We start from the raw sequence: 19,379 nt of genomic DNA, 5'->3' as shown, positions 1-19,379 counted from the left end.
CAAGAAGGTCCTGGGTTCGAGCCCAGCGGCCGGCGAGGGCCTTTCTGTGTGGAGTTTGCATGTTCTCCCCGTGTCCGCGTGGGTTTCCTCCGGGTGCTCCGGTTTCCCCCACAGTCCAAAGACATGCAGGTTAGGTTAACTGGTGACTCTAAATTGACCGTAGGTGTGAATGTGAGTGTGAACGGTTGTCTGTGTCTATGTGTCAACCCTGTGATGACCTGGCGACTTGTCCAGGGTGTACCCCGCCTTTCGCCCGTAGTCAGCTGGGATAGGCTCCAGCTTCCCTGCGACCCTGTAGAACAGGATAAAGCAGCTAGAGATAATGAGATGAGATGTTGTCCTGTTTGTGTCTGGGTATTCTGTCCTTAGGATGGACCAATTTCTGCCTCAGAGTGTTGCTGGGTCTGAAATGTACAGGAATGTTGTGTTTGTAGAAGATCTTCCTGAGTTTCTCAGATTGTCATTCCCTACTACATTTCTGGACTACGTTCTTGCATTTGTTGCTGTTTTCTTCCCTGTCCGTTATGTTTCTTTTTCTGGTCTTGATGAAAGCCCAGTTGGGATACCCACACTTCTCAAGTGCTTCCTTGATGTGTTTTTGCACCTTCTCTTTTCTCTCTACCATTGTAGGAATGTTCTGAGCCCTGTGATGTAAGGTCCTAATGATCCCCAATTTGTGTTCCAATGAGTGGTGAGAGTCTGGGCTTTCATCAAAACCAAAAAAGAAACATAAGAGAAAGGGAAGAAAACAGCAACAAATACAAGAACATTATCATTCCCTACATTTCTGGACTATCTGAGAAACTCAGGAGGATCTTCTACAAACACAACATTCCTGTACACTTCAGATCCAGCAACACTCTGAGGCAGAAATTGGTCCACCCTATGGACAGAATACCTAGACACAAACAGGACAACGCAGTGTACACAATTCAATGCAATCAGCTGAGTTTTGGTGTGGAAGTCAGCTGAGTTTTGGTGTGGATGTGTATTCAGTGTTCTGGGAAGTGTGCCAAGGACCTACACCCTGTGCCAAGTGTGCCTAAGACCCCAGTGACCTACACCTACAGGATGACTCGACGACCCAGGTGACCTCAATGACTCCTTAGCATTACTTTTGATCTACTAGAGGATAAATACCTGGAACTCCCCACTAGTCAGACAGAACTGAAGAAGCCTTTCAGATGAGAGGTGAAACATCTTCAAGCAAGTCCAGTTGCCTTCTTTAGCACCAACGGTTTACTATGACCTGGATGACTGAGAACCTTCACAGACTTCTTGTTCTGCAGTGTGTCCAGTTCATCATCAGGGTCATACTCATCTATTTTAGAAAAACCTGCTTGAAGGTGTCGGACATGTACATTGGGGAAACGAAACAACTGCTTCACAGGTGCATGGCTCAACGCAGGAGAGCCAGTTTCTCAGGCTAGGACTCTGCAGTCTATCTTCATCTCAATAATAAAGGACACTCATTTCAGGACTGCAATGTACGCATTTTAGCCAGAGAAGACCGGTGGTTTGAAAAAGGAGTAAAAGAAGCCATCTTCATCAACCTGGAATGACCATCACTAAACAAAGGAGGTGGTCCGAAACACCACTTATCAGCCACCTACAATGCAGTCCTTGGCACACTTCCCAAAAAACTGAATACACATCCACACCAAAACTCAGCTGATTTCAATGGCACATAATGGTAGAGAGCCAACGACCCACAGATCACCCAAACAACTCTCTAGGCTGCTAACACCGTTCACACACGGCCCCCAGTGATCTACACCTACAGGATGACTCAACAATCCAGGTGACCTCAATGACTCCTTAGCATTGCTTTTGATCCACTAGAGGATAAATACCTGGAACTCCTCACTAGTCAGACAGAACTGAAGAAGCCTTTCAGATGAGAGGTGAAACATCTTCAAGAATTTCAAGCAAGTCCAGTTGCCTTCTTTAGCACCAACAGTTTACTATGACCTGGATGACTGAGAATCTTCACAGACTTCTTGTTCTGCAGTGTGTCCAGTTCATCATCAGAGTCATACTCATCCATTTGAGAAAAACCTGCTTGAAGGTGTCTGAGGGAGAACTGACTGCATTTCATACCAACCTGGCAGAAGTGTCTATGTCTTCACTCTGTTTTTTATAACTTTAACATGCTCTTGTATTATGTCTTTCTTCTCACAAGCAGATGGTAATTGCATTTCTTATTATCCAAACAAGCTAGAACACGATTTCTCAAGAATGTTTTCTATTTCACATCCTAGCTTAATAATTTTAATTTATCTAGAAGTTTTTCTTTATTTCTTTTCTCTGTTTATCTGTAATGATGCTGCTGGAATCTTAATTTCCCTGAGGGAACCCTCTCAAAGGGATCAATAAAGTTTAATCTAATCTAATCTAATCTAGCTTGCCTTGATGTGGGAAAATCTGCATTGATGAGGAAATGTTCTCACATACTGCTGGAGGCCATGTTGGATAGATGGATGGATGGATGGATGGATGGATGGATGATAGTTTATTTATCCACAAAGGGAAATTCAAATATCCAGCAGCTCATTAAAAAAAAATCATATTCACCAATCATAACCATAATAAAAACTAAAATAAATAGAACAATCACAAACATAGGGATAACAAATAAAAACATGATAAATAAATAGATAAAGTGCAAGATGAAGGGGGGGGGGTCAGAGGGCATTAAAAAGCCTTACTGCAGTGGGGACAAAGGACCTCCTGAACCACTCAGATCTGCAGTGCAGTGAGAGGAGCAACCTGCCACTGCTGCTCCTCTGCTCAACAAGGAGGCTATGGAGAGAGTGTCCGCTGTTGTCCATTATAGCTTTCAGTTTGTTCAATATATCCCTCTCCACCACAGTTCTAAGTGAGTCCAGCCTCCTGCTAAGCACCGAGCTGGCTTTTTTCACCAGCTTATCCAGCCACTTGGTGGTTTTGTCCATCAAGCTGCACCCCCAACACACAGCAGCATAAAAGGACATCGGCTACCTCAGTATAATAAAATATGTGCAGCATCTCATCACACACAAAGGACCTCAGCCTCCGCAGAAAGAACAGCCAGCACTGCCCCTTCTTGTAGAGAGCATCAGTGTTCAGGGACCAGTCCAGCTTGTCATCCAATAGGACCCCCAGGTAACAAGAGTGCACCACCTCAATTTCCTGTCCTTGTATGGAGACTGGCAGATGGGGTGGCCTACATCTTCTGAAATCCACCACCATCTCCTTGGTTTTAGAGGTATTAAGGTGGAGACAACTCCTACTGCACCAGTTCCTGAAGTCCTCCACAAGGTCCCTGTATTCCTGTTCCTGTCCACTCCTGATACATGCCACAATAGCTGTATCATCAGAGTATTTTTGCACATAGCAGGATTTTAAGCTGTATTTAAAGTCTGCCATGTAGAGTGTGAACAGGAATGGTGCTAAGACGGTCCCTTGTGGGGTCCCTGTGCTGCACCCTCACCATGCCAGAGACACAGTTCCCCAACCTGACAAACTGAGGTCATTCTGTCAGGTAGTCTGTTACCCAGGACATCAGGGAGGGACCCACACCCATACCCTCCAACTTGTCTCTCAATACGAGGGGCTGGATTGTATTAAAAGCACTTGAGAAATTTAAAAATAAGGTTCTCACATAGCATCTTGGCTCCTCCAGGTATGTGTGGGTCCTGTGCAGCATATAAAGGACTGCATCCTCCACTCCAACATGCTCCTGGTAGGCAAACTGGAGGGGGTCCAGTGCATGCGCGACCTCTGGCCTCATGAGGTGGAGAACAAGACACTCCAGGGTCTTCATAACATGGAATGTTAAGGCCACCGGGTGGTAATCGTTTATTTCAACCAGTCGCCCTACTCTGGGCACTGGTACGAGACAGGATGTTTTCCACTGCACCAGAACCTTGCCTAGTAGTAGATTCATGTTGAAGAGCCACCGGAGGGGCTCAGCTAGCTGGGCTGCACAGTCCTTCAGGAGTCTTGGACACACACACCATCTGGGCCTGCTGCTTTCCCTGGATGCAGTCTCCTAAGCTCTGCTCTCACCTCATCAACTGTGAAGGATGGGGGCAGGTAACCAGATGTGGTAGGTGTTATAGCTGCATTGGTAGGGGAGCTGTTGCATGCAGGAGACAGTAGAGTGGACAGTGGAACAGGAGCAGCATCTGAAGTGATGGTGGGAGAGCCGTTGTATACAGGAGTCAGTGAAGTAGGAGCAGCAGCTGAAGTGGTGGGAGGGAGGACAGATGATAAAGCAGGCTGGGCATTGGCCATTCCATCAAATCTGTTATAAAATAGGTTGAATTCATTGGCCTTACTCTCATCACCATTCAAGACCTGGCTGTTCTTCTTTGAGTAGCCAGTAATATTCCTCATTCCTCTCCACACCACACCTCTCTGGTGTTATTCTGCTGCAGCTTACTCTCCACTTTCCTTTTATAATCCACCTTTGCCTGCTTCAAGCTCCTTTTCAGTTCCTGCTACACACAACTGAGCTTCTCCTTATCCCCCTCCCTGAATGCTTGCTTTTTCTGGTTAACAAACTCCTTGAGGTTACTGGTGATCCAAGGTTTATTATTGGGAAGCAGCGAACAGTCCTTACTGGAACCACAGTATCCCGACAGAAGTTAATGTAGTCCATTATGATGTCCACCCTGCTGTCAATGTCCACATCTATGTTATTATCCTGTGGCTCCAGCAGCACACTCCAGTCCGTACACTCGAAACAGTCCCTGAGAGACTCGCTGGTCTCCGGGGACCATTTCCTGAATGAGCGGGTGGTAACAGGCAGCCTCGTTACACAGGGTTTGCATGTGGGCTGAAGAAAGACCAGATTGTGATCTGATGTGCCAAGTGGTGGTAAAGCAGGGGCACTGTAAGCATCCTTCACATTAGCATAAAACAGATCCAATGTCTTATTTTCCCTCGTGGGACAGTCCACATACTGTACAAACCCAGTCAGATGGGGGGTGGGGGTGGGGTGAGAGTGGTGTTATTAAAATCCCCTGTTATTGCAATGAAAGCATTAGGATACTGGGTCTGAACACTTGTGACAGTTTCACAGATGATGTCACATGCTACTGCCACTACCACCCATGGTGGAATGTAAACAACAATGGCGATGTATGAAAATTCCCTCGGTACAAAATACGGTCTAAGACTGACTACCAACAGTTCAGTGTCCTGACAGCAAATCACATCCTTCACCATAACATGTCCAGAGTGACGCCATCTATTGTTTACAAGCAGAATCAGACCCCCACTTTTGCTCTTGCCGCTCATTTTCCGGTCTCTGTTAGCTTACACAGTAATGAAGCCGGCTAAGTCCACACAGGAGTCAGGTATGCTCCGGTTTCCCCCGGAGGCCTGCTCAATCACTGACCCCCACTCCTGCATCCAGCCCACAGTGGAAGCACCACAGGTGGAACATGCGGAAGCAGAAGAGGGGCAAGCGTGGCGGTATCCAGGCTAGGCTAGCGGCTAGCCCTCACCAGCCGGCTATCCCTACCATCACTCTGGCCAACGTACGCTTGCTGGACAACAAGCTGGATTATGTCCACCTACTCCGCTCATCTTTTAAGTCTGAGTGAGTGTTGTGTCCTCGTGTTTGTGGAAACATGGCTTAACGACAGCATCCTGGACTGTGCCATTCAGCTAGCCCGGCTAACATGCTACCGGTCAGACAGAGCGCTAGTCGGGGGGTGGGGGGTGGGAAGACTCGCAGAGGAAGACTCTGTGTTTACATCAGTGATGCCTGGTGCCGCGATGCTGTTGTGGTCTGCAAACACTGCTCACTACTGGTGGAGTTTATAATTATTAAGTGCCGGCCATTCTACCTGCCGAGGGAATTTACAGCCATATTGCTGGTAGCATTATACATCCCTCCCGGCTCCAATAACAACAGGAGTGAAGCACTGAATGAACTCTATCAGCACATCAGTGAGCAGCAGACAGCCCACCCAGATGCTTTTCTCATCCTGGCTGGGGATTTCAACCATGCAAACCCCAAGAGCGTGTTTCCAAAACTCTATGGACATAACTTTCCCACACGTGGAAACAATACTCTGGACAATGTTTACACCATGCATAAAGATGCCTACAAAGCCCTACTCCTCCCCCACCTTGGGGCCTCAGATCACTCTGTTATGCTAATGCCAGCATACAGGCCGCTGGTTAAAGTCACCAAAGCAGCTACAAAGCAGATATGTGTGTGGCCAGAGGGGTCCTCAGAGGCACTCCAGGACTGTTTTTCCACCACTGACTGGAGCATGTTCAGACAAGTGGCCACCTACAACATCATCACAGATCTACAGGAGTACATGGAGACTGTCACTGCCTACATGAGGAAGTGCATGGATGACATTACAGTCACCAGAACCATCTCCATTCGGGCTAATCAGAAGCCATGGCTGACAGGGGGAGTCCACAGGCTCCTGTGGGCTCGGAATGCCGCCTTCAGAGCTGGGGACGAGGTGGGCCTGAGGACAGCTAGGGCCAACCTGTCACGAGGCATCAGGGTGGCCAAGAGACAGTATTCCAGGTACATTGCTGACTATTTCAACGACAGCAGAGACACCAGGAACCTGTGGCAGGGGATTCAGACCATCACAGACTACAAGCCCTCGCCGCAGACCTGTGACAACTCCACATCTCTGCTGAATCAAGTTGAACGACTTCTTCGCTCGCTTTGAGGCAGACAACAGCACCACAGCACAGAAGACCCCACCACCTCCCAGTGACCAGGTGTTGATGCTGTCCCCAGACAGCGTGAGGAGAGCTCTCAGGATGACAAATGCATGAAAAGCCCCGGGTCCTGATAACATGGTCGTGCCCTGGTCGTGTCCTGAGAGACTGTGCTGAGGAGCTCACAGATGTCTTTACAGACATCTTCAACATCTTGTTGAGCCAGGCTGTTGTCCCCACATGCCTCAAAGCCACCACCATCATCCCGGTCCCGAAGAAGCCGTCTCCCTCCTGCTTCAATGACTACCGCCCTGTCACACTCACTCCCATTCTCATGAAGTGCTTCGAGCAGCTAGTCATGCGACATATCAAGTCTGCCCTCCCCCCCGCCCTGGACCCTTTCCAGTTTGCATATCAGTCCAACCGTTCGACCGATGATGCCATCTCCACTGCCCTCCACTCAGCTCTCACCCACCTGGAGACAAAAGACTCGTATGTCAGAATGCTGCTCATAGACTTTAGCTCAGCAACTCATTCATAAACTGGACCAGCTGGGACTCAACACCTCCCTGTGCAACTGGCTGCTGGACTTCCTGACAGGGAGACCACAGTCTGTACGGGTTGGCAGCAACTCCTCCAGCACCATCACATTGAACACAGGGGCCCCCCAAGGATGTGTGCTAAGCCCCCTCCTCTTCACTCTGCTGACCCACGACTGCACACCAACATCCAGCTCCAATCTCTTCATTAAGTTTGCGGATGACACGACTGTGGTGGGTCTCATCAACAATGGCGATGAGACAATCTACAGGAGTGAGGTGAGCCGCTTGGCCATGTGGTGCAAGGACAACAATCTCCGCCTGAACGTGGAGAAGACGAAGGAGATTGTTGTGGACTTCAGGAGAGCGCACACCCAGCATGCTCCACTATCTATTGACGGTGCTGCAGTGGAGAGGGTGAGCAGCACCAAGTTTCTGGGTGTGCACATCTCTGAAGACCTGTCCTGGAGCAACAACACTGCATCACTGGCCAAAAAAGCCCAACAGCGTCTGTACTTCCTCTGCAAACTGAGGAGAGCAAGAGTCCCGGCCCCCATCATGCACATATTCTACAGAGGCACCATCGAGAACATCCTGACCAGCTGTATCACCGTGTGGTACGGCGCCTGCACTGTGTCCTGCTGCAAGACTCTGCAGCGCATCGTGAGAGCAGCTGAGAGGATCATTGGTGTCTCTCTCCCTTCTTTAATGGATATTTATAACTCCCGCCTCACCCACAAAGCCATCAGGATTGCAGGTGACCCCACCCACCCATCTCACAGCCTCTTCAGTCTGCTGCCGTCAGGGAGGAGACTGCGGAGTCTCCGGGCCAAAACCAGCAGGCTCAAGAACAGTTTCTTTCACCAGGTGGTCAGGAGGCTCAACTCCCTCCCTGTTCTGCCACTCCTCCCCCCTCTGCCCCCTGCCACAGATTCTGCTCGCACACCCCCCTGCCCCTCCTTCAGCATCTGACATGTCACCCTCACAGTTCCCCCCCCAACACACACACACACACACATACATACATACTCTCAACGTTCATTAACACACTGAACTCAGGGACTGCACATTTCACTTTACCTCGCTCATTTGCACTATTCCGCACTACCTCACCTTAACAGCCATTAGTTTGTTTATACTGCTTATTTCATGTTTACCTGCTATACCTCAAGTGCCCTTGACTGTTTATTTGCACCAATTTACGTGTGTGTGTTTAGTCTATGTCTAGTTCTTATCTAGAGTGTTTATATTGTTTAGATTGTTTGTTTGAGTGTTTAGTCTATGTCTAGTTCTTATCTAGAGTGTTTTTTTTCAATTATTCTATTTTTATTTATTGCATTGCCTGTTTGCACCGTGGGTCAGAGAGGACTGAAATTTCATCTGTGCTGTATGTTGAGCATGTATCGCATATTTGACAATAAAGTTGACTTGACTTGAATGTTATCATTCAGCCACGTTTCCGTGAAGCACATCAGACTACACTTCCGGTAGAGTCGTCGGTTTCTCACCAGTGCCTCCAGCTCGTCACACTTGTTGGCTGATGGTGTTATAATCAACCATTTGGAATTACAAGTAGTTCATCTGTTGTGGCCTTGGTCTAAATGAACATCTAAGAATAAATGTTCTGACCTTGTGGTGGCTGTGAGTAATTGTATGTACACCCAAATGTAGGAAGTATGATGGCAATTCTAATGCCCCTGTGATGTAACATGTCTTACAGAGCAGTGTTACAAGTTCACCTCGCAGATAACAGTGCTCACAGCATGTCTCAAACACACTCTCACTTCCAGGATTCAGTACAGCAGAACTGCCACTGCATTCACATCTTTACAGGTGGAGTGCAGATGTGCATTTGTGTTTACAGTAAATACCTGCGGGTCATCCCACATCAATTCAACCAGAGTCTCATGCCTTACATCATCAATTTTGCTTAAAAAAATCAGGACTGCACCCTTAATGTCTTTGGAGAGCACTGGCAAAATATTTTGCCCAGTTTTGCTTCTGTTACTGAAATATAGCCACTTAACCCAAGGGGGTGGAGGTGTCAATTTTTATTAATTTTTCTTCATTCTGGAGGCTTTTTGAGGGGTTTTTATACCCACTTCTGGGTATTGCAGACAGCCCAATTTTTTTTCCTGGGCCCTTGGGCACCCATACCTTTGAAAAATGTCCAATAAGCTTTCTTCATTTTGACTTCTTTCTTTCTATAAAAGTTCTAAAATGAAATTAAAAAAAAAAATCACAATGACGCGAATTTGCGAGTGTTTTTTACTAGTTTTAAAGAGATGTTTTCTAGAAAACTAAGCAAGTCTCAGACATGCCACTTGGTGACCAAAGTCTCAGTAAACTTTTCAGGCCAGGGTTATGTTAATATAGCTCTAGGATAGCATCTGGCTGATATTCAGGTGCCCAAATTTGGCCCCAGCTGGAAAATGAACAAATTTGCCTTATTTCATGGGGGGGGGGGGGGGGGGGGGGGGGGGGTCCAGCTTAGAAGGTCCACAACTTAACAATTTGGAAAGTTGGGTACATTTAGAGTAGGGGCTAAGGCCTAACATATGTGAAAACTGGAAATGGAAAAATGTTCCCTATGGTTTTATGAAGCATTGCTTCTACGTATATATGTACAGTGTGAAATACACTAAGTTGCATGTTCAGGCATGTTTGTGGTATTGTAAAAGAGCCCACAAGATACCTGCATTACCCAATATATTATTCTCTGCTTGTAATTTTACTTGGGGAACAATATAATTTCTGAAAAATGTCATCTTGGACCATAAATATATGATGCTAGGCTTTAAAAAAGCTTGTCAATAACTATATAATGTGACGGATTTGGCCGTTACAGCAGCTAAAATGTGTACAATAATCACATACTTTTTGTCTTGTACATTCTTCTTCTTCTAATAGCATTATTACTCATTTTATATATCATTAAATCTTATAAGCTGCTTATAATTCCCTCTGAAATGTCTATGTAATGCATCTATGTTGTTCTAGTACCACAATATTTCCAGGCATTTCACTGATTTTTTTTTTATTTAAATTTTTTTATTTTTACATAGGTACAAGTATCACTGCATTACACATATGAGTTTACTGATAATTTCTCTCTTACAAACACTGTTGTATCATCAGATAATTAGCTGATTTTCACTATTTGGCCAGTAATTTCAATGCTTTTAATATCATGTAAAAATCCAATAACCATACCATGACAAACCATCCAATAAAACAAAAAGGAAACATTTTCCATTGCCAGTTTTCACATAATGTGAGGCATTAAACCCTACTCTAAAGATACTCAACTTTCTAAATTGCTAAGTTATAGACCTTCGAGCTGGACCCCCCCATGAAATATGGCAAATTTGTTAATTTTCTAGCTGGGGCCAACTTTGGGCACCTGAATACCAGCCATATACTATCCTAGAGCTATATTAACATAGCCCTGGCCTGAAAAGTTTACTGAGACTTTGGTCACCAAGTAGCATGTCTGAGACTTGCTTAGTTTTCTAGAAAACAGCTCCTTAAAACTAGTAAAAAACGCTCACGAATTTGTGTCATGTGATATATATATATTTTTTATTTCCGACCTAAATAGTTGGAAGGTGGTGACAATAAAGAAAGTTCAAACTATATATTTCAGAAGTGTATGTACTATAGGGCTAGAGGGAAAAATAGTTCACCTGAATAGTCTATAATTGAGCATACAGGGTCCTCCAAATGGCTCCAGAAATATGTTTGATTTCTTAAAATTGACCCCCTGAACCCAAACCAGTAGTTTCTCTCTGCTAATAGTAACATTTCAGCTTTAAAACTTGGCAGTTGGGCTCAGGATACATGTCCCCTTCACCCAAAAAAGTTTAAAGAAAATTTTAATTTTTGAGCATGAAAGTTAAATGTTTTTTGGTTCATTTGATATGGAATGACCCCTGCTAGAGAAAACACTCTCTGCATATTGTACTGTAGGGCAGCATGGTCATGGTCATGCAGTGGTTAGCACTGTCACCTCACAGCAAGAAAGTTCTGAGTTCAAACCTCATGGCTGGCAGGGGCCTTTCTGTGCGGAGTTTGCACGTTCTCCCCATGTCTGCATGGATTTCCCCCACAGTTAACCTGCGGTTAGGTTAGCTGGCTACTCTAAATTGTCCATAGGTGTGAATGGTTGAAAGGAGAAAATCTCTATAATAATCCAGTAGAAGGCAATGGGAAACCCTAGAAACTCTGATGGAAGTCACTTTAGTGACATGCCAAATGTAGATAGATAGATAGATAGATAGATAGATAGATAGATAGATAGATAGATAGATAGATAGATAGATAGATAGATAGATGAGCTTCTGGTTTGTCTGGACAGGTTTGTGGTTTGACCTGCTGCTTCTTTGGAGTAATGTGGAATCATCAGTTTAGTCTGAGATCTATTTGTGGTATTCTGACCATGTTTCTTATACCAGTCCCTCTTTGAAAAACAATTTTAAGTGATCATCAGGAAAAAGCTACATATTTGCAGTCCTTGTTTAGGGCATATACTGATTTTTTTTTTTTTTTTGCATCAGGTATTTGAGTAGCTGTGTTTGGGTTTGTTTTGACGAATGTTCTCAGATATCCAGGTTATTCTGAATTTCGTCAGGGCAAATGGAAATTCAAGTTATTTCTCCACTCATCTAATGAACTCTCCTTGGGAAAGGGTTAAACATCAACATTATACTGTAAGAGTTTCTGGAGTCTTAGCAGGCTGTGTAATGATTACATTTACAGTTTAGAAAACACCAAACAAAATCGCTCAACTAATAAGTAGATATGAATAACTTTTACTGTATGCTTAGAAAAAGGAGGTTAGTGAGGGTATGATGGATGGTTATAGTTTCTGTATGAGAGGAATTAAACATTTTAGTTTTTAATGTGTTGCTCACTGCAAATGAGGGAATTCAGGGACCATTTTAAAAAGAATAATTATCTTATAGTTCTGAGGGGTTTTTTTTTAGAATGAGTAAGTTTTCCATTTCTTAAGAATTAAAAACATTTTCTGGTAATATATTTTTCAGTTTTATACTCGGTGAAAATGCAGAAGACTTATTTAGCATTACAGTGTTTGTGTGCCTGCAGGGTTGAACAGTCTGAGGCGTTTAGGGCTATTCGAGCTGAGGGTTAGTACCAGCTCATGGTAAGGAGTTTGAACACTTATTATTAGTTTCGAGACGAACATTTAGACTCGGGTGTGAACTAAACTGCGATAATTAAAGCAACTGGAAATGCCAGTGACCACCAAGAGCGTATGAAGAGTTAAAATTTAGAAATAAGTGCTGTAATGCAAGACAAAAGTGAAACGCTGCCGCCCCTCAGTGTGCCTAATTAACTGCTAAACTTTCGGATGTGAAGTTACTGGCTAGTTTTACCTGCTCGCTGTTCATCAAATCATCGGCATTGGCTGTTTCTTTTCATTACTATAAACCAAGGCGCTTTTTACCTACCTGCTCGCGCTGGGTCCATGCTTCGGAATTAAACCAATAGTCCAAAAAACAACAAATGATCCTTATTTGTGTTTATAGCTCTAAACAACATTTTAAGTAGAATTTATTGTATTAAAATTACTTTAGCAGGCATTTATGGCGAATCTGCGACATCACATATGGCGGATTGAGTCTCCCTTTTGGAACTGTTCAAAAAGAATGTAACGCGGGTTAGTCACAGCGCCACCAGGCGGCCTGGAGGTTAAACCATGGAAATAGTGTACAACTCTCTTACTGGGACACACCACCAATCTCGCTTTATCTGTCTACTTCTAATTCTACATTGTGGTCAGGAAAAGTGCTGGAATTTATTTTTAATGTGTTTGTTTATCGTTTTGAGCCTTCTCTAATTAATTTAGCCTTCTTTAATTAGTTTACCAGAACACTATGCAGAAATGTTGCCTATCTTTGTGAGTAGTAATAATGATAAGTTTGTGACGTCAGTAGTTATTGTCTAACAATACATTCATTAATGGTGTATCCATTTCAGATTTCTTTAAATCACAGTACCATTACACATCAAGCTCATACTAACCTGTGTCACTTTTCTGGTATGTTTTTACGTAGGCATCCATGTGATTTTAAAGGATTGGATTAACAAAGAAGATTAAACAAAGATCACCAGAAAGGAACATCAACAATAAAAGGATAATCCCTTTAAAAAGTCCACACCCCACCCAATGAAAATATGTTAACGCATTGGTAACATGCACAGAAGGTGTGAATAGTTTCAAAGACATACAAGTGCATAGAAAACAGATGAGTTCATGAAGTAAACAAATTATACCCAACAGAATCCATTTTTCAAGCTGTAAATAGGACAGCATATCTGAAATCAAAGCTGTTGTTGCAGATCACAACAATATATTTTGTGAAAACATCTGTATATGTACTTCAGATTGCCCCAGCATACTGTCCTTAGCCATAATTCACACTTTAAATCAGCTGCTCGTGTGCAACTTTTTTCCACAACAGCACTTACATACATGGTGTTATTTAGCTGACGGTTTTATCCAAAACGATAAAGGATAAAATTGAGTGTCTTGGCAGCATGGTGGTACTGGGATTTTCATTCAAACATTAAGCTGTGCCACAGCAGCACTGTTGCCTCACAGCAAGAAGGTTCCAGGTTTGAACCTCACGGCTGACTGGGTCCTTTCTTTGCATGTTCTTCCTGTGTGTGTGTGGGGTTCCTCCGGGTTCTCCAGTTTCCTCCCACAGTTCAAAGACATGCAGATTAGGTAAAATACCCAGCCACTGGGGTTGCACAAGCCAGTGCATGCTTCGTGCCAGTCCCAAGCCCAGATAGTTAGGGGAGGGTTGCATCAGGAAGGGCATCCAGCGTAAAAACCTATGCCAAATCAAAACATGCTGAACAGCTCCACCATGGTGACCCCTAACGGGAGCAGCCGAAAGACAATGATGATGATTAAGCTGCTCCACAGTAATGTTCAAAAGACTGGAACATCTTTACACTCACTCACTGTGTTAAAAAGAACATTAAGATATTGCAAACGTGATCAGTTTTTGTACATGCTTTATGGCCAAAAGTACATGGACACCTGACCAATTCCAGAGTCTTCTCCAAACACCTTTATGATGAACTGGAATACCAACCACACCCCAGTATTAGTAGTAGTAGTTATAGCAGTATTATAATAATAATAATAAGTCATGAATTCTGTACAAACTGCTAGATCCTGTTAACTGAAGTCATGACGTGAATGTTTTAATTAAGCAATTTGCGACCTTCACATCATGTTCAATTCTTACAAGAATAGACTATGAACACAACACAACCTGGCAAAAGTTTTGTACTGTCTTCTGTTTTGTTCCTGAACCCACACCTTATTTAAAACATGTGGTGTCGATCTGATCGCGCTGACGTCTCTGTACTGTCTTCACAACAAACCCAGCAAACAACAGGAATAAAGAACAAAGTTTATTCGGGTTATCAGTCATACAAAGTGTCCTCAGAGTGTCCGATTATAAGGTTTGTGAAATTCTATGCATTTGTATCTATTTTGTCGTCAATCTGCATCTCCAGCCAGTCAAAGCAAACACCCTCCTCTCAGCATTTCATCCACACTAAAGCTGAGTGTAGGATGTTTACATGGACTGCAGCTGGACTGGCACTGAACTCACAACAGAAAGAAAAAAAAAAAAGTATTTTATCATGTTTGTATCACAAGTGTTCCAGCACTGCACGGGAACCTGTTTCACTTTGACACACACTGTTCTTTCTATACCTTGCACTTCATATCTGTTTAAAAAAAACAGCTTCTTACTGTAATTGGACTGGATTGTTCTGCGTCTAAATGGAGACATCTCAAAGTATGGGTGGTGATGATGATGGTGGTGGTGGTCAGTGGTAGCAAACATCCAACTGAAAGCTCAATGCTTCACACAGCTTCCAGTCGGGGATGTTTACAATCACAAACAACCGGCTCAGTTCCAACACAGCAAACAAACAAACAAACAAAAACAAAAAGGAGAAGTAATAAAATGTTGGAAAGTGCGGTGTGGGCTGCCCTCTATAGAGCAAAGCAGGGTAAAAACACAAAGTTATCCTCATTCTCCTTTTCAGCAGGGAACATGATCTGAACATTCACATGATTTAAAAAAAACAAAGCCTACACAAGTTGTCTGTTTAAACAGTAGTTTTTAATGTGATTAGTCAAGTATTCAGGTCACACTTCACTTGCACGCTTAGCTAAATCACTTCTCTGGAAAAAAAAAAAAGTGTCCTCTGGCAACTACACATTCTTGCCAAAGCCCTACATGTCAAGATGTGTGTGTGTTTGTTTTAAAGCCAAACTTCAGTGTTATAAAGAGAATGGTTTCAAGTAGACATGTCTATTCTAGTCAATAACAGTCCGGAAGTAAGAAAACACCTTTAAAGCTCGTACCCAAACCCAGACAAGAACGAGAAAACAGCCATCTCCTGTAAAAAGCTCCTGAACCTGAAACCCAGGCCAAGTTGTTTTTTGTCCCAGTTATAAAGTTGTTCGAAGAGGAAGCTCACAAGCTAACTGTGACTGTGCGACCAGACTGCTCCTCAAAAACCGCTGTAAACTTAGTTTAGAGAGAATTACAGGCGGAAAAAAACCGAGCCGTTATTGTGCATTAAAGTGTTGGAGCACACTTGCTAGACACGGCGAGTCAAAGTCATTCCGCTAATGAGCCGAGTGGAAGATCACAGAGAGAGAGAGAGAGAGAGAGAGAGAGAGAGAGAGCGGCTAGCTAACGGCTAGCTAACTCCCACAGACTGTGTCCTTTCACTCCAGTATAGTCTACCTCATTATATCCGCCGTCACTTCTCTTCACTCTTCAGCTCTCAACAGCAGCGCGGCTTTACACTACACTTTATTACTCTTTTTTTTAAAAATTATTATTTATCTCCTCCTGCTCTTGCTGCCACAAATTTCGAGTCTCCGCCATTCCGCCTCCTTCCTTCCGTCTCTGTCGCTTGTCTTTAGTTTGACCTTTAGTTACCCGACCGCGCGCGACACCAATGTTGACGTAATTGCCATGGTAACAGGATCCCGCCTCGTACGTGCATTCGTGCGCGTTCACGACAGGACGAAAGGCGCTAAGGTTAAGGACACCTGGGGCTGCGTTCCAAACCGCATTCCATCCTAGGAGATTGCATTCCAGAGCGCCACCACACCACAGCTGCACGAGCATTCTCATAGTACTCTATTTAGGACAACAGGATGTGATTTGGGACGCAGCCCTGGAGCACACAGCCCCCCCCCCCCGGTCTCCACCTCAATGAGTGCACACGGATTCCTGCTCCAATTTCTTTCACTGAGAATTACAAGAACACTAATATTCTTTAGTGTACAGTGCTAGGGACGGCAATGATTAATGAATCTTGAGGGAGTGTTTTGTTAATATTTTATAAGAATAAAAGGGCACCATGAGTGCACAGCTTGTTTTATATTTAACTATTGCTACACTAGTTATGTTTCCATATTGTTAAAATACTGTATTACACATACACTCACAGAACACTTGAATAGGAACTTGTTCTTGATTCTAAGATTCCTATTCTTGGCTGGCAGGAGTGGTCTTCTGCTGTTGCATGCTGAGATGCTTTTCTGCTCACCATGGTTGTAAAGAGTTACTACAGTGGTGCTTGAAAGTTTGTGAACCCTTTAGAATTTTCTATATTTCTGCATAAATATGACCTAAAACATCATCAGATTTTCGCACAAGTCCTAAAAGTAGATAAAGAGAACCCAGTTAAACAAATGAAACAAAAATATTATACTTGCTCATTTATTTATTGAGGAATAAATGAGCAAGTATATCTGTGAGTGGCAAAAGTATGTGAACCTCTAGGATTAGCAGTTAATTTGAAGGTGAAATTAGAGTCAGGTGTTTTCAATCAGTGGGATGACAATCAGGTGTGAGTGGGCACCTCGTTTTATTTAAAGAATAGGGATCCATCAAAGTCTGATCTTCACAACACATGTTTGTGGAAGTGTATCATGGCACGAACAAAGGAGATTTCTGGGGACCTCAGAAAAAGTGTTGTTGATGCTCATCAGGCTGGAAAAGGTTACAAAACCATCTCTAAAGAGTTTGGACTCCACCAATCCACAGTCAGACAGATTGTGTACAAATGGAGGAAATTCAAGACCATTGTTACCCTCCCCAGGAGTGGTCGACCAACAAAGATAACTCCAAGAGCAAGGCGTGTAATAGTCGGCAAGGTCACAAAGGACCCCAGGGTAACTTCTAAGCAACTGAAGGCCTCTCTCACATTGGCTAATGTTAATGTTCATGAGTCCACCATCAGGAGAACACTGAACAACAATGGTGTGCATGGCAGGGTTGCAAGGATAAAGCCACTGCTCTCCAAAAAGAACATTGCTGCTCGTCTGCAGTTTGCTAAAGATCACGTGGACAAGCCAGAAGGCTATTGGAAAAATGTTTTGTGGATGGATGAAACCAAAATAGAACTTTTTGGTTTAAATGAGAAGCATTATATTTGGAGAAAGGAAAACACTGCATTCCAGCATAAGAACCTTATCCCATCTGTGAAACATGGTGGTGGTAGTATCATGGTTTGGGCCTGTTTTGCTGCATCTGGGCCAGGACCGCTTGCCATCATTGATGGAACAATGAATTCTGAATTATACCAGCAAATTCTAAAGGAAAATGTCAGGACATCCGTCCATGAACTAAATCTCAAGAGAAGGTGGGTCATGCAGCAAGACAATGACCCTAAGCACACAAGTTGTTCTACCAAAGAATGGTTAAAGAAGAATAAAGTTAATGTTTTGGAATGGCCATGTCAAAGTCCTGACCTTAATCCAATCGAAATGTTGTGGAAGGACCTGAAGTGAGCAGTTCATGTGAGGAAACCCACCAACATCCCAGAGTTGAAGCTGTTCTGTACGGAGGAATGGGCTAAAATTCCTCCAAGCCGGTGTGCAGGACTGATCAACAGTTACCGGAAATATTTAGTTGCAGTTCTTGCTGCACAAGGGGGTCACACCAGATACTGAAAGCAACAGTTCACATACTTTTGCCACTCACAGATATGTAATATTGGATCATTTTCCTCAATAAATAAATGAGCAAGTATAATATTTTTGTCTCATTTGTTTAACTGGGTTCTCTTTATCTACTTTTAGGACTTGTATGAAAATCTGATGATGTTTTAGGTCATATTTATGCAGAAATATAGAAAATTCTAAAGGGTTCACAAACTTTCAAGCACCACTGTATATCCTTCCTGGCAGCTCAAACCAATCTGGCCATTTTCCTCTGACCTCTCATCAACAAGAAGTTTCCACCCACAGAACTGTCGCTTACTTGATGTTTATTGTTTTTCGCACCATTCTGTTGCGAGACTGTTGTGTGTGAAAACCCCAGGAGATCAGCAGTTTCTGAAATACTCAAACCAGTCCATCTGGCTCAAACCAACACCCATGCCACAGTGAAAGTCACACTCTGAGATCACAATTTTTCCCATTCGGATGTTTGAAGTGAACATTAACTGAAGCTCTTGATTTGTATCTGCATGGTTGTGCTGCTGTCAAGGGATTGGCTGATTAGATGACTGCATAAAACAGCAGGTGGATGGGTGTACCTAATAAAGTGGCCGGGGAGTGTAGATATAAACAAACTTGTTCTGTACCATCCATACCCAACATAATGTGCAATTATTAACACTGTTCATGCATTCTTGCAGTTTAAAAGAAAATAGAATTTAAAAAAAAAATTCTGCATAACTACTATATCTTTCATGCCTTTGAACAAAAGGAAAAAGCAACAGACTGTACATTAGACCACTGGACTAAGAGTTACCATTACCCTTAGCTTCACAAAAAGAACCCCGTACCCCATAACCACACCTCAGCCCCATGTGTCTTGTGGAATAAAATGTCACAGCTTTACAAAAGGGCCTTTGCTAATCAACACTCCTGCTATAAATAGATCAATCCAGGCAGAATCACAATGACGTATGATCACAACAAAGCCTGCATATGTGATGGTTTATATTTGGCAGAGATCAGGGTCTAGTCATGAATGCACTCAGTCCTGGTTCAGCTAATACACATAAACTAAGGTCATGAAGTTCTGATGTAAACCCATGCACTGGAATGCAAGATTTCTATAAATACAC

The 19,379-nt window shown here is 43.5% G+C and overlaps 1 protein-coding gene across 3 annotated transcripts in view; it reads right to left on the bottom strand.

Annotated features, from left to right (window-relative positions):
* The window catches only part of LOC132886553 (zinc finger protein ZFAT-like), a 67,728-nt gene extending 52,952 nt beyond the window's left edge, over window positions 1-14,776 (bottom strand). For 2 of the 3 annotated variants that reach the window (XM_060921332.1, XM_060921333.1), the window contains exon 1: window positions 12,698-14,776. In XM_060921332.1, coding sequence (XP_060777315.1) covers window positions 12,698-12,716 — 19 coding nt within the window. In that variant the 5' untranslated portion in view covers window positions 12,717-14,776. The remainder of the gene's footprint in view (window positions 1-12,697) is intronic. The other variant, XM_060921331.1, reaches the window with a different exon arrangement.
* Between the last annotated feature and the right edge of the window lie 4,603 nt (window positions 14,777-19,379).

Source organism: Neoarius graeffei, chromosome 5 (assembly GCF_027579695.1).
Source record: "Neoarius graeffei isolate fNeoGra1 chromosome 5, fNeoGra1.pri, whole genome shotgun sequence".
NCBI classification, from domain to species: domain Eukaryota; kingdom Metazoa; phylum Chordata; class Actinopteri; order Siluriformes; family Ariidae; genus Neoarius; species Neoarius graeffei.
The sequence above is the reverse complement of the archived record's forward strand: the minus strand, read 5'-3'. Positions and strand labels throughout refer to the sequence as shown.